The sequence below is a fragment of the Haemorhous mexicanus genome, chromosome 1 (assembly GCF_027477595.1).
Source record: "Haemorhous mexicanus isolate bHaeMex1 chromosome 1, bHaeMex1.pri, whole genome shotgun sequence".
NCBI lineage: Eukaryota > Metazoa > Chordata > Aves > Passeriformes > Fringillidae > Haemorhous > Haemorhous mexicanus.
Genome location: NC_082341.1, coordinates 67,837,019 through 67,851,653, shown reverse-complemented (window position 1 = coordinate 67,851,653; position 14,635 = coordinate 67,837,019). Strand labels below are relative to the sequence as shown.

The following is a 14,635-nucleotide window of genomic DNA, read 5'->3' as shown; positions in this document are numbered from 1 at the left end:
AGATAACAATCTCGCTCTTTCCTTCAGATTGATGCTGTGAGTGTCTGGAAAGGTACTCTAGATTTCTGTGTACCTTGCATAGGATGTGTTAGGTATAGCCTCTCCTGTGTGCACATAAATGTGGGAGCTGCTGGCTGCTGGCTTGACACCACTGCCACTCAATTCTGGATTGCAGAGCTGAAGGCAGAGAGAGATCTCTTGTCCAGATGCCTGAAGAGAAGCTAAGACTGAAGAGGACAAGAAATTCAGAAAACTGAACAGAAAATGGGAAGTGAAGCAGGAGAAAGTTCTGACAGCAAAAAAAACATTTTTTTGCTGACTTTTGGCTCCAAGGAGAGTTCAGAATACAGTGAACAGTGCTAGGATTAGATTAAATAGCATCAGAGGTCTCTGGAAAATATGCAGCAGATAACCCATGCTTATTAATATTGTCCTCTGCTGTGACAGTGTGTGACAGAGGTCCCCAAAATAGAGTTGCTCTTCACGAGAGAGTATGGTCTTGCAAAAACAGCATTAGTGCTAATGCACCTTAATGAATTTGTGGGAATGTGGCAGATTTCCAGGCTTTGGGTTTCTATCTCCTTAACTTAGAGAACCAACCTCAGATTGCTGTATGGGTTAGAGTTGAGGGAATCCTCCCCTGCTCAAAATGTACCTTTGTAACAAAAGCCCAAACCCTGACATTTTGTTTCATAAATGAAGTAGGGCTGATCCTGTTCCTACTTGAGAAGGTCACACAGGGTGTGACCAGCACAGAGAACAGTAAGAAGCTGCTGTTGCCATTGCATTACCATTTTATGCTTATTTCTTTAAGTACTCCTAACTAGGGTTGGCATGAGCTGAAATTTTTCCATCCACATCGAAATGCACTTGGTGCTTTCTTCCTGGGGTGGTTTAAAAGAAAAGACCTCTTCAACACTGCCCTTTCCAAAGCTTCAGATCTATTGGTCTACCCCTGCTATTCCTAATGTGAAGGGCTGAAGTGCTGGTTTTACAACCACTGGCTTGTGCTTGTTTCTTTGAGGGCTGGCCCTAGTAACCTGGCTACACTGCATCTTCAGGCTACTCTTCAGTGTCCTTGCAGCTGCTGTTTGATTCTAGGCTCTCAAAGCACTCAGCTGAAGCAGCCAGGACTTTTTAAAGATGAGGCTGTAACCCCTGTGAGCAGCTGTGCTTGAGTCTAGTAAAACTAGTTTTGCTTCTTGGCAACAGAGTTTTCAGCAGGCTCTGGTCCCACCAGCATGGTAGTGTACTCTGATGGCCCCAGCAGTGTCATTAACCAAAACAGGCTTTAGGTATCAGCCTGAATAATCTGATCCTAACACTATCCTACTGCCTGGATGAGCCAGGTCCTAAATTTGAGGCTTTTACTACTTGAGTAGTAACCCGAGGTTTTGGCTGTAGCAATGTGATAAGGTTTGAACTGCTCTGCTGCTTCTTACTGTGATCCAGAGCTCACACTGGTGAATGTAAAGGGATGCCTTGTGCTGCGGGGCTACCACTCCTGAGTTCCAAGGTGAGCCTTCCAGTAGTTCCCACATAAATGCCTATATGCCTTGGTTTTACACCCCACTACCCAGCCCAACATGATGATGCAACCTGGGCTCACAAGGTGCTTGATGTGTAGCACACCTAAGAATCAAGATGAGCTGCCTGCACCGCGGTTGTTCCTGCGCACTGAATTCGGCAAAGCCACAGAAACAGCGCTGAGAACTTCACCCTTGGAGCATGTCATCTCCTTTGGGATGGGTGTTGGCCTATTTAGGCTCCTTCATCTGCAACTCCAGGCGGTTTGCTGCCCAGAGGGAAAGTTTGAAATAGGGAGAGGATGAGATGGGATGTCTCCTTCTGGTTTAAGGTGTGGGTTTTTTCCCCAAATTATGACAGTGAATACTTGATTTTTTTTTTTTTTCCCTTTTTAAAAAATCTGATGTTTTGGATGGATTCATGGCTCTCTTAAGTTCAAGCTGCTAAGTGTTTAAACTTTGTCAGCACTGCGAAGTAGATGTGTAGAAATGCTTGTTTTGATGTATTTCCTCACCCTTTATGTGTGTTGGCAGAAGGCTCTCTTGGTGTCTCTTCTAACTGTAAAAAGTTAGGAATGCTTTTTGTTCAAGTATCTTTGCTAGATAACTTAAAGTGTGTTTCTGTATCTCTTATTGTTGCATCTCTGCATAACCTGTAACTATAAAGCTTGGAAGGTGACTGTTGAGCACTTCAGAGGGCATGGAAAAAGGAAAAATCAGGGTTCCTTACTTTAGTAAAAATTGCCATAATGTTATATGCACTTACCTTTAGTTTTAACTGTTTTATTGGAAAAGTCTGAACCCCAAAAAAGTGTTTTAGTGATGGGTATGGGAGAGCAGAAAGGAATGTCACACTGATTAAACACCTTCTACCCCTGCAGTCATCTATCCCTTCATACAAAACACTTTAGCATTTGAGAGGCTAAGTGTTCCAGCTTGATAACCTGTGAACTGCCTAAGGTGAAAACTGGACTTTTCTAATGGTCTTTCCATCTGTAGGGAGTAGAAGTGTTTGGAGACTGCATCAGGGACAGAAATGACATGTTCTGACTTTGGACAGCCCATCTCATACCACTTCCTGCACTGCTGGGTCAATTAAACATGTTTGACCTTAAACCTCCTGAAGGTCTGAAGTCCGTTTGGCTTCGGCAACAGATGTGTAATTGGGTTATCCTAAAATTACTTTTTGGAAGGTAGGTAGCTGACCTTGGCAGGTTTCCTTTGCCATTCCCACTTCATGCTTTTTAAAGTGCTATTAATCCAGATATTTCTTGTATTTTCTTCCTTTCAGAGCAAAAATGTATAGCTCAATTTTCAACCTGTTCAGTTTCTTTGACACTTCTGAGCCAGAACAACAAAGATATGGGTGCTGAGGTGCAAAAACTATGCATCAATACCCAGAAAAAGAAATGGGAAATAGAAAAGTTCTGGTTAGGAACAATTGCTTTATGCATTTTAGGCTCTAAATAGGATTTGATATTAAACTGACTATAACCCCTGCTGTTTATGCTGTATCTCTTTCAGGGCATGATGCTGTGCCAACTGCTTGTTTACCTGCACATTCTGTGCCAGTGCAGTGGCCCATCCAAGGGCTACAGCTAATTCATGTCAAGGCTGCATAAAGCAGAAAAAAGGATGTCCTTTGAGGTTGGAAAGGGGCAGAGGAGCTGTGTGTGTTTACCCTGGCCTGAGAACAGCCCACCCTGCTATTGGTAAGGTGTGCTGAGGTTAGCTGGAGCACACAGGGACAGGTCATGCTTCTGCAGGCAGTAGAACTGCGTCTAAAAGAGTAATGCACTGGAAAACAGACATGTTTCTAGGAACAGCTGAGAGCTATTGTGTATTTTCAATCTGAGAGAAATTTTATTTTTGAGATCCTGAATTTTTTTTTGAGATTTTGATTTCTCTATTGTCTATCCCCTGTTTTCAACCATCATGTTCCAAGTGAGAAAAATCTGATAATCAAATGAGGACTTGATGGGCAAGTACAAGCTTTGAACAAATGATTTTTCTACTTCAATATTACCTTTGTTCAAAAGCCCATGTTTTTATAGGTAGAGGGAAAAAAAAACTGCATGGAAGATTTACACCAATACCAGTGAAGGTGTTGTATAAATTTATGGAGATTGTTTTTGAATCTGATGTGAATGCCCTGAAATGCTTCTGAAAAAATAACCAGTTGCTAGCCCAAATTGATGCTTTAAGGAGAAGTGGAGACAGTCTGATAGTAAAATTTGTTTATTTACAGTGTTATGTATTACAGGAAAATCAGTTTAAAAAGTCAATGCTCTCTTTCTTCAAAGTTGTGGCATTTTGAAGATGTTAAGACATATCTAAAGAATTTTAAACATACCTGATTCCAGCCTTCCTGGCTGATCTGGATCTGCAAGGTCTGAGACCATCTGGTTTTTTCCTTTTTTTTTTTTTTTTTCATTTTCTTTTTTTTTTTTTTCCCCAGCCCTTTGAATTTCAAGTAAGGCATTTATTTCCTTTTCTTTTGAATGAGGTTTCAACAGAACAAAAGACAATATCTGTGGGTTTGATTGCCATAGTAAACTTTAACACTTAGCACAGCTGACGCTTTCCACCTTGATAGTCAAATGCATGCTTTGCCATCAAAAGATTATGGACTCCACTCGGCCTAAAATCCATGCTGGGCCACACAACCCTTGTGTTGCCTGCCTTAGATGAAGGGTCCAGCTCATTGCCTTGTTCACTGTTTTGTCAGCTCTTTCAAATTCCTCTGCCTTTACCCCGGCTTCCAGTATTACGCTGATTTCTACAGAGCTCTGAAGCTCTCCCTTTACTCAGGGCTGTATAAAACACCTTCAGTCAAACCCACTAATTTCTTACATCTTGGGGTTTTTACAGTATCAATCAGAAATGCCTGAAAAGGTTCCGGAAGGGCCAGAGAGAAATAGTATATGCATACAGTGTCCAGGCTTTGTGAATGGAGGTTTCTTGGGGTTTCTTGTTTGGGTTTTTTCATTTAGGTGGCTTCTTTCCCCCTTATTGAGTATTTAATAAAACAAAACATGACTTTCAGTAAGTGAGATTTCATGACCATCTTCATGAAGAGGGGAGAAAATGTGAATATGCACCAGTTAGATCTTGGCTGGTGTGGTGGTGTGAAAGTGTTTGAATGTTGCAATTATTTTGGTCACCCAGTTCACAATGATGAAGTTCAGCAGTCAGGCTGCTGAGAGGTACTGCTTCTGCTGTAGCGTTATGGGAATTTCTGTTTTCTGCTGGAGCAGAAAAGTTTTGTCCACGTTGCAATGGAGTTGGAACTGGCTGGAGACAGCATTCAATGGGACTTTCAAGCACACAGTCAAGCAGAACTCTGACACAAGACACCCTTCTTCATGCCATTTTCTCCTCTTGCTTTTGCTGAACAACCCCATCTGTTCTTCTTCCCCTAGTGTACCACTTCCTCAGCCTCTTTCCATCCTATCCATGAGCCCTCAGGGTGGTCTCTCGGGCTGCTCCTGGTGAGGCTGGCTGCTCTGTGTCCATACTGCTCCCTGGGATAAACATTCCTCCTGCCTTTATGCCTGCAGTATCCAAGAGACCCTGATGGCAGGTCATCTAAATGGGGATATCTGGAGGGGATAACTGACCCTCTAGAGGTGGAGAAGAATTGGACAGCAGGATTTGGGACAGCCTCCTCTACATGTGGTCCTTCTGTGGCTGCTTGGGCCCTCTGTGCTGGCTGGGTGTGTGTTTTTTACTCCTCCTGCCCTGGGACCCTGCAAGGTGACAGGAGTGAGAGGACATATTACCTTTACAGGACTGCTTCAGTCCAAGGGACTTGCTGGGCTGGAGTGACTCCAAAAATGGTTTTTGATGAGAGAATTTTATACATGAGAATGGAAGAGATCAGAACTAACTTCACTGTGAGGAAAAAAGTCTGTGTCTATTTTTAGTAGAGGAAATTAAGTGGGCTAAATGAGAAACGGGTGAGGGCAGACCCATGAATTTAAACCTGGCTATTCTTCATTTCTAAGCATTTAAGTGGAGGTAAGTGCAGTGAACTGAAGTGTTTTGGTTTAGGGCAAATTTGGGAGAGAATTTTTAAAGGGCTTTTTTAGGAAATTGGAACAAGACGATTAAAAATAAAAGCATCATATAGTCAGCTTAGGACATGAAGCAACAAAGATGGTGATGGACTGTTGGGAGACACCTTTATAGCTGCAGACAGCAGAATCTCCCTACTTCCCCTCCAGTGTCTTGTGCCTTGGTCCCATCTGTTTCTCCAACCAGAGACCAGTCTGAGTAAGGTCCACCTGCCACAGAAACTCCTGTATAATCTGCTTGGCTCATTGCTGAACTCACAATTTTTCTGCATTTCCAGTCATTAATATGTGGCATGACAGTTTGCTTTGAATTAGCAGTGTTTGTATAGGATTAACTTTACACACATTTACACTCAATGGATTTATCTGCCTTACGTTGGCATGGCCCTATTTCTTTAAAAATCCATTTACCTAGAACTCCTGTGAAGTTAACACATCCAAAGTGACTTGTGTTCAGGCTTCTGTGTTCAGAATTCCATTCTGGGCAGTGCCAGGGGCTACCAGCCCAAACCCCTGAAACAGAAAGCTCCTGACAGCCTTCCTGGCATTTGAATCAGGTTGCACTTGTGTAAAGCAAGTGCAACCTGATTCAAACTGCCTGCAAGCTATGGGATGGTGCACCTGGGCTCTGCCCTCTCTCATGTCCTTCCCCAGGGCTCCCACAGGATCAAAGGCTACCTTGCTAGTGCACTTTGGGGAATTGCTGAGAAGAAAAGAGGGGTATGGTGATGGAAGAGGTACGATTCTCACCTTTCCTGCCATCCCTCCTTTATTTTCCTGGCCTTGGCTGCAGTTCAGCTGGATGTACTGGGTGCACTGTGAAGCCTTGCCTCAAGACCTCTTGCATGCACAAAAAGTGCTCACCATGTTAGTCTGAACAGAGTCCTAACCTTTTGAAGGCATTGATGGATTTATCCATCAACAAGTGTTTCATAAGGCGTTTTTGTGTCAGCATTAGAGATCAGAAAGGTTTTCTTTTTCATGTGAGAAAGGTCTTGGCTTTCTTTGTTCTGATGTTGATCTTTGACAAGACAAGTAATTCTACTCATTTTGTTAAAACCTAAATAGCAGTACATTAATAAGTGTCTGGTACAAAGAACTGATAAATGTAATCAAATAGGTTTTAAGCTAAAGCTTGTAATTCAGTCTTTTTTCTTCTTTTTCTCTTTAGAAAAAAAAATCATAGGAAACACTATACTTATTGTGCCTTCTTATTATTCTGCAATCCATTGGCAGCAGCAAAGTAGTCCTTATGGAAACCATTCTTGATTTCTGTTGTGACAGGGGTTTCCTTTACAGCTGTTCTTGAAGGTGCTTTCCGGTATGTCTATAAAAGCAAAACCCAAAATAAACATTTGGATTTGTTTAGTGCCCGCCAAAACACTACTTACGGTTAAGTGTAAATGGAGTTTGTCTGCTGTTGGTTAATGCAGATGTATTTATTTGCTTCAGACTGCATTAGGAGTATAGTAGCCTTTTCACTGCTGTAGGTGATTTTCCTTTACTAGCCTTACTGTAATACTTCTCAATGTCAAAAGAGATTTCAAGCCTTGTACACTAAAAGCTTCATGTATGCAGGCAGGCATACATAACACTCCCTGCTAAAAGATGTTGAAGTAAACAAGACAAAGACAGAGCTCTATTTTTTGTTTTTTTCCCCTGAGGAGGAGACAGACTGAAAAATTTGCCCACCAAAGCAAACTCAGACCTCCTGTGTACTAAATGCATTACCGGGACCTGCTATACAAGGGCAGAAGAGTTGAGCTGCAATGAGGAGTTACTGAGTAACTCTTTCTCTCAGACATGACTGTATCTGTTATTCTTAAATGATGTATATATTTTAAGACTAACATATTTTAAGCACTGATGGTCATTCTACATCTGAGTCCACCCAGACTGCTATCCAAAAAGTTCTGTTTTCCCCATCTTTGTCAGAGAGCTCTCAGAAGACTGCTTACCTTAACGTAGAAGTTGATGAAGAGGATGACCAGTGTGGCCATGTAGGAGGACTGGAACATGAGGCAGCCAAATGGGAATCCACATGGCTTCACAGCTGCGCTGAGTGTGTGCACAATGGTGAGCAGAAACTGGATCTGTGGAGAGAAGATAATGCAGGTGTATTTGCTGAGAAAGGGTCAGTGCTAGCTGAATCAGACACAGCAGTGTCCCCTAGTTCCACTTTGTGAAAGTTTGAGTGCTCTTGAAAAGTATCCCTTTATAACCTCTGAATGCATTGGGAGGGTTAAGCTAAAATGATGCTCTTGTGAAATTAAATAGAATCCTACGGGGTCAGAGGTTTCTAAAAGTATGTTTATAGGCCTGGTTGACAAAAAGGAAGCTTTTTTTCCTCTCAGATTTAGTAGATTATGTTCTATCTTCCAGTCCTTGTGACAGGTACAGTTGTCTCTGTTGCTGGGCAGAAACTGGAGGAAACTGAAGATTCCGGGATATAGCTTTAGAAGTCTGAACAGAAAATGCAAAACTCAGGTCCAAGGAGTTCAGATAGGTTTTCACTCGCATTAATGGAGTTAAGGAGTGGACACAGGAAGAAAAAATGAGACAGAATAAATTGCAGAGACCTGTCTGTATTTAGAACTGTCAGCCACAGCCCACACTGGTGCACCTGATTTTTCCTCAGTCAGGTAAGTGTGCCCTCAAACCAGTGTCCTGAGGTGCATTTCCAACAGGGCAGTGTGTTTCACCCGCAGGGATGGTCTCAGAGAAGCAGGTCTTGCTAAGCAAATTTCTACACAGGCATTTTAAAGCTCACTGCAAACATCTGAACTTACAAACAATACGAACAAGCTATAAGAGAAAAAAAGTACAAGGAACTTTATTTCATATCAAGCCTTATATCTTGTTGATAGAAATTTTTGATGTGGATCAGCTCCCCAGGTACAGCAACAGGTGGAACAGACTTTTAGAAATCAGTCAATTTCTGTATTGCTTAAACTTTGTTTACATCATTTTGCAGTTGTACCACTGTGTCGTGGGCTAACCTGGCTTGGCTGCCAGCTGCCCACCCAGCAGCTCTCTGCCCCCTTCTCCTCAGTAGAGTAGGGGGAGAAAATAAGATGAAAAGAATTTGTGGATTGAGATAAATTTAGTGAGAGTAATTAATAAAACTGACCTATTACTATTATAAGCAAAACAGACTTGACTTGAGGAAGATTAGTTTCAAGTACTGCCAATTAATTACACAGAAGGATACCAAAAAATAAAACTAAAACCACCTTCCTCTAAACCCCTGTTTCTTCTCAAGTTTAACTTCACTTCTGAACTTCACTCCTCTACTTCCTTCCATATGGTGCAGGGGGATGGAGTTTGTAGTCAGCCCCTGTTGCTTTGGCTTTGCTGCTCCTTTCTCCTCACACTAATTCCCTGCTTCAGTGTGGGGCCCCTCCCATGGGAGAGAGTTCCAATGTGGGTATTTCCCATGAGTTGCAGTTCTTCACAAATTGCCCCAGCATGGGTCCCTTCCACAGGGTCCAGTCCTTCAGGAACAGGCTTTTCCTATGTGGCCCTCCATGGGGGTCACAGATTTTGCCAGCAAACCTGCTCCAGGATGGGTTCCTCTCTCCATGGGTCCATGGGAGCCTATTTCCCCATTGGCTGTGTCTTCCTTCAGGGCAGACATGTCCATTGCTGCAGCATGAGTCCTCCATGGGCTGCAGGTGGATCTCTGATCCCCTCTGACCTCCATGGGCTGCAGGGGAACAGCTTCACCAGCATCTTCACCATAGGCTGCAGGGGAGCTTTTGGTGCTAATTCCTTCCTTCTGTTCTCACCTGGGTACTTACAGGGCTTCTCACATTTCCTGTCTTCTCTCTCAGCTGCTGTGCTATGTTTGTCACCCTTAAATAGATACGATATCACAGAGGTGCTCCCAGCATTGCTGATGGGCTCAGCTTTGGGCAGCAGAGGAGATCTGTCTTGGAGCTGGCTCTGTCAGACATTTTTTGTGACTTTTAAATCAGTTTTTTCCACAATTAAGGAGCAGTCATTTTCTATGCAACGGTTCAAAACTAACAGAATTTTGTGGACTAAAGAGTTTCTACTGTTTGTTTTCTACAGCAAACACTTCTGAACATAATTTCCCTCTTTAAATTTTATCAAGCTGCCCTAGTGACTTATGCTGTGTGATAGTTTAGTTATACTTCAATTCTAACTGGCTTAATTGTGTAAGTAACAATGTTTAGCTATGGTGCATTTAGTCCTCTCTCACATTTTGGAGTGGAAGTTAAAAATGAGAGTAAAACAGATACATACCAGTTGTGCCTGGGTGAGGTATTTCTTCCACCAGAGATATTTGCGCATGGAAGGGATGACTGACAGTCCATAGTAAGAATACATAAGCACGTGGATAAAGCTATTCAAAGTGGGTCCAAAGAAGCCTATAAATATTAGGGAAAAAATAATTAAGTACCAGCTGCCAAAAAGTGAGAGACGATATCATTGCTTGTGGTATTGCTTCTATATTGAATCTCTTGCAAATGGTAAGTATTCCTTTCATGCTTATTTCTTGCTAAAGACATTCCTGATGTGTAGAGGTGCTCTCCTAGGGACAACTGAAAAACCAAATGGTACTTCCTAGAGGGTCGTTCTCATGCTGAATTTTGTATTTTTATCTAATATTTTTCTTCTCCTCCACTTTTTCCTATTCTGCAGTTTACAGGTTATTTTTTCCCTCTCCTAAAAGTCTTTCTATTATTCCTGTAAGCTTTAAACACTCTTGTGGATGACTTTGCTGCTAGTATGCAGCTTAGGGCCCTGGGAGACACCTGTACTCCTGCTCTCTGATGCAGTAGCCAGGGTTTTACTCTGAATTAAACCAGCCTTGTATGCCTGTGTTTGATCACCACTCTTGTTTGCTTCATTGGCTCTTCTGCTAGATTCACATTTACAGAATTTCATCCCAGATAATGCCTTGCTGCTCTTATTAGTTACATTTAGTGAATACTAGTTCTAGAGGAAATTAATTAACCTCTGTACTTTGCAGACTTTGGAGAAGCAGCAGCACTACTCTCTGCTGTGTGCTTGTGAGTTTTATGGCAGTGCTACAACTACAAGAGGGACTGTTGTTCTGATTTTGCCAATGATTAATTACTTAGCTACTGGTTTAATTACAGTAGTGCAGTGCTAGTGTAAAGCATGCAGACCACACATTACAAAGCACAAACCCCCATTGATTTATTTACACCTCTAGAAATAGTTCCCAATGGCTATGAAATCTCTGATCCCTGCTTCTATCTCTAACAGTGATTTACTTTGATTTTGTGCTGTCCACAGTAAGTGCCAACAAACGTGAATTCTACTTTTAGCTCTGAAAAAGACCTGCAGCAAGTTTTTTAACAAAACGTTACAATGGGTGACTCACTCTAATAGGTTGTAAGAAAACTGGGTTTTTTCTCAACTTTGAAAGCAGTTCCACAGGAAGCCTCTAGCTGTGTGAAGCCCTGGAAAAGTGTGCATGTTGTGAGACAGCTGAAGTAGTTCTCTGCTGTTTGGACTTCTTATACAAATGCCAAGTGACCAGCCTGTGGCACCATAGATCCCTTCCTGACAGGGCAGACGATGACAGTTACTATAACCATCTGAGGGTGTAGTCTCATATGGAAGAGAACAAACTCAAACTGGTATTTTAATTGGTGATGAAGTAAAGTATCTTGCTAAAGCAGAAATTGATGTATGCAAGAGTTGAGCCTGTAAAAGGGCCATTGATTTAATTCATTGTGATTGATAAAGGCTTTGCCAGGGCCATGAGTTCTTCCTGCATTTGCTTTTGGAGTAGGTCTTGTGTGTGCTAGCTCCTCTGTGCTACTCAGTACTGTGATGCTTAAAAGTGGTTTGAAGAGAAGTAAATATATGAGTTTGTGGCAGCTAAGTGAAAAGTCTAGGGCCTAACACTAAGGTATTTTTGGCCTGAACTTTTAACCATGCTTTTAACTTTCCTGTGTTCTGCAGGTGGTCAGCAGTTCTGAAAGGCTCTGAACCCTAAAGGTGCCCTCATATTCCACAGTGACACAATTCCTTTGCATGGTGATGTGATTCCTCCCCAGCTGCAGCTGACTTAAACCCAGGGTGATGAAGCAAACAAAGACTTACTCTGCCCACAAGGTATCCAGTTCAGAACACACCACCAAATGTTAAACATTGTGGCATGGTGATACACGTGAAGGAAGGTGATCTGGCTGCTTTTCTTTCTCAGCACAAAGAAAATAGTGTCCATGAATTCAATTACTTTGGAAAAATAATACCACCACAGCACCTTGGCTACCTGTACGAGCAAGAACAAACGAGCAGGAGATCAATATCTGTCCATACAATTGCTTAAATATTAGTGTACTTCTTCACTCCCTAGGCACACAATTTCCCAGAAGGCATTAATATGGTATTAAAGGAGAAGCACAAGCTCTGCCTTCAATTTTATTTTGCTTTTCAATGAAGCAGTTTTGTAAAAAAACCACATATCTTTTAAAAATTGTATAAATGTACAATTATCAAAATATAATTTAAGAAATATAGACTTTGAGGAAGAGTTTTTTAATTGTTTTGTTGGGTTTCTTTCCCAAAGGTGCAGTTTTGTGTGGGAATTTTTGCTTCATTTTGGGGTTGTTTGTTCAGTTTTTTTAAGGGTGCTACCATTTCCTTGACACCGAACAGATTTTGCTGCCAGATTCTTCTTTTGAAACAAATCTATATTTGATACTCGATACAATGAAATCTATCTTCCTCTAGAGTAGAGATACTTTATCAGAGCTCAGGATATGTCCTAGGACACTTAGAGAGAGTTAAAATAGAAAGGATGCTGAGGGCTGAGCTGCTCTGTCTCTCACCCGGATATCAGCCTCCCCTGCGCTGTGGAGGTTCTGGCACTGCAGGTTGTAGCCGCCTTCCCATGTGGCAAGGATGAGCTGGAACAGAAAACAGAGGAATTATGTTCATGAACAGATGGAATGGTTTTTCCCCCTGCAGTTGTTCTGTCCTCATTGGTGGGTACCCACTCCTTCCATGAACTGATGCTGTTGAACTAGACAACTTTCTAATATCTTCTATTTTGAAAAGGGAAAGGCATCAGTTAAGCTGGAGATATGAAATGATGCATTTGTTCTCTTTCTCTGGCTTTAGAGCCTTCAAGGCATCTGTTAAAATCTCTCATTGTTTAATGCACCTCCAAATCCTTGCTCCAAAGCAAATGCTGGAATAGTGTATCTTTGTCCTGAAGCAGTATGAACAGAGCTTAACACAGCTACTTGTGCAAAGCTGTCCTTGAGAAAAATTCCCTGTTTGCCAAGCAAACAGAAGGCAAATGCAAAGTAGTGCAATGGGAGAAATATTTCCTAATGCCATACATGTCTCTATCCTCCACTGTTAAATGCTGGAGGAAGTGAAGGAGAGCAGGCCTGATGCTGAATGGAGGCGTGAATAGCACACAAGCAATTTCTTAGATTCTGCACATGTCACACGGGGAAGCAGACAGAGCAATGAAATATCAGAGTGCAGCTCTGGGATGGAGCAGGTTTCTAGAAAACCATATGGTAGTTTTCAATATGGAATATTTTTAGAGTACCAGCCACCTAAAGCACTCAGCAGCACTTTTGGAAGAGGGAGTATCATCTCTTGCTTATAAATGCCATGTAGAATCCATTGATTTTTAAAAGGTCTTGCTAATTCTCAAATAAGTGCAAAGTGGGTTTGGGGACAAACTGAGCAACTCATGTTCTGAGGTCTTTCTCACCCTCTACAGACACTGCAGAGAGCGAAGGTGGGAGAAATGCATTCAAGGGTTATGCTGTAAGCAGAACTGCAAGATGCTGAGAGAAGTGGGTCGCTTTCAGCTCTGGAGCTACAGTCACAGGGATGATGTGGGTCAGCACAGAACCTTTCCCTCTAGCTCACAATGAAAAGAACTGGTCTGTGTTGGATCTGTGACAGTCCATGCAAAAGAGAATCAGAGACATTCTCAGTGATCAAACTAAATTAATTCCTAGAGTAAATACATTAAAAAATTATTATTGATAATATCCAGAGGATTAGAAAGTAGCCTAGAATGCTTATTATAAATTCTCATTAAAATGCACTGAAACCTGGAGAACCAGGGTCTTCTACAATTTTTCTTCTGAATTCAAACTCTGTGATTGTCCCTGTAATATGAACTTAGCTGTTTTAGGTGGCCAAAACATCCCATAGAAATTGCAGAGAGAGATGACAATACAGCTAATGAGTGTTTTATAGATAAATGATATGTAACAATTGAAACAAACATATTCCTTTACATTTTTCTGCTTTGCTGAAGAAACTTGACCTCAAAACTTTCTGCTGCAGTAGATAAAGTGTTGCTTCACAGAAATTTGCTGGAAAATATGCAATTTTCAATATTTTGATCAGTCTATTTACAACTGTTCTGATTTGTGTATGATTACAGTGGATTGATTTCTGAAAAATCTTTTGCATGTTGTCTCCTTGTGTATTAAAGGTCAGGGGGGAGGGCCAGTAGATTGCCCAGCAGGCAGTGGGTAAAGCCTTGAGGAAGGAAAGCTCCTCACCACATATCAGGAGCTGCAGTTCTCCGTGGAGATACTTTGGGGATATTTTTGGTCTGGATTAATTGACACTGGCTTTTTGTCTGCTTTTTTAAAACCATCTGGTAAGTAGTAGAGTGAGCCTTGCCAAAGAACTCTGTTGTGCTTTCACTTCTATATTAAACCTGTTTTTGATGATACCTTTGCCAGTGATTTGTTAAGTGACCTTAAAACACACATTCACCAAAAATTGGTGTAGTCAGCAGGTTTGCAAGCAGTATCACTGGCTACTTACAAAGGCATGGAAGAAGTCCAAGTCCTAAGTTCTCAGACAAATGGCCTCAGGATAACTGGTGTGATTGGAAAGATGTTCCTGTGGAGGAACATCTCTAAGTTGCTAGGGGCTGTATAAAGGCTAGGAAGAAGAAAGTGATCATTTGCAAAGTGCTAGATACCTTTCCAGAAGCTGCCTGCCACTATAGAAAATATAATATTAAAGACAAACAAGGAC

The 14,635-nt window shown here is 41.7% G+C and overlaps 1 protein-coding gene across 1 annotated transcript in view; it reads right to left on the bottom strand.

Moving 5' to 3' along the window:
• Positions 1–3,748: 3,748 nt before the first annotated feature.
• The window catches only part of ELOVL2 (ELOVL fatty acid elongase 2), a 50,854-nt gene continuing 39,967 nt past the window's right edge, over positions 3,749–14,635 (bottom strand). Inside the window, exons 4-8 of the mRNA XM_059852484.1 lie at positions 12,439–12,516; positions 11,708–11,879; positions 9,872–9,996; positions 7,561–7,695; positions 3,749–6,929 (exon numbers count right to left, since the gene is read on the bottom strand). Of these exons, the coding sequence (XP_059708467.1) occupies positions 6,801–6,929; positions 7,561–7,695; positions 9,872–9,996; positions 11,708–11,879; positions 12,439–12,516 (639 nt within the window). The 3' untranslated portion in view covers positions 3,749–6,800. The remainder of the gene's footprint in view (positions 6,930–7,560; positions 7,696–9,871; positions 9,997–11,707; positions 11,880–12,438; positions 12,517–14,635) is intronic.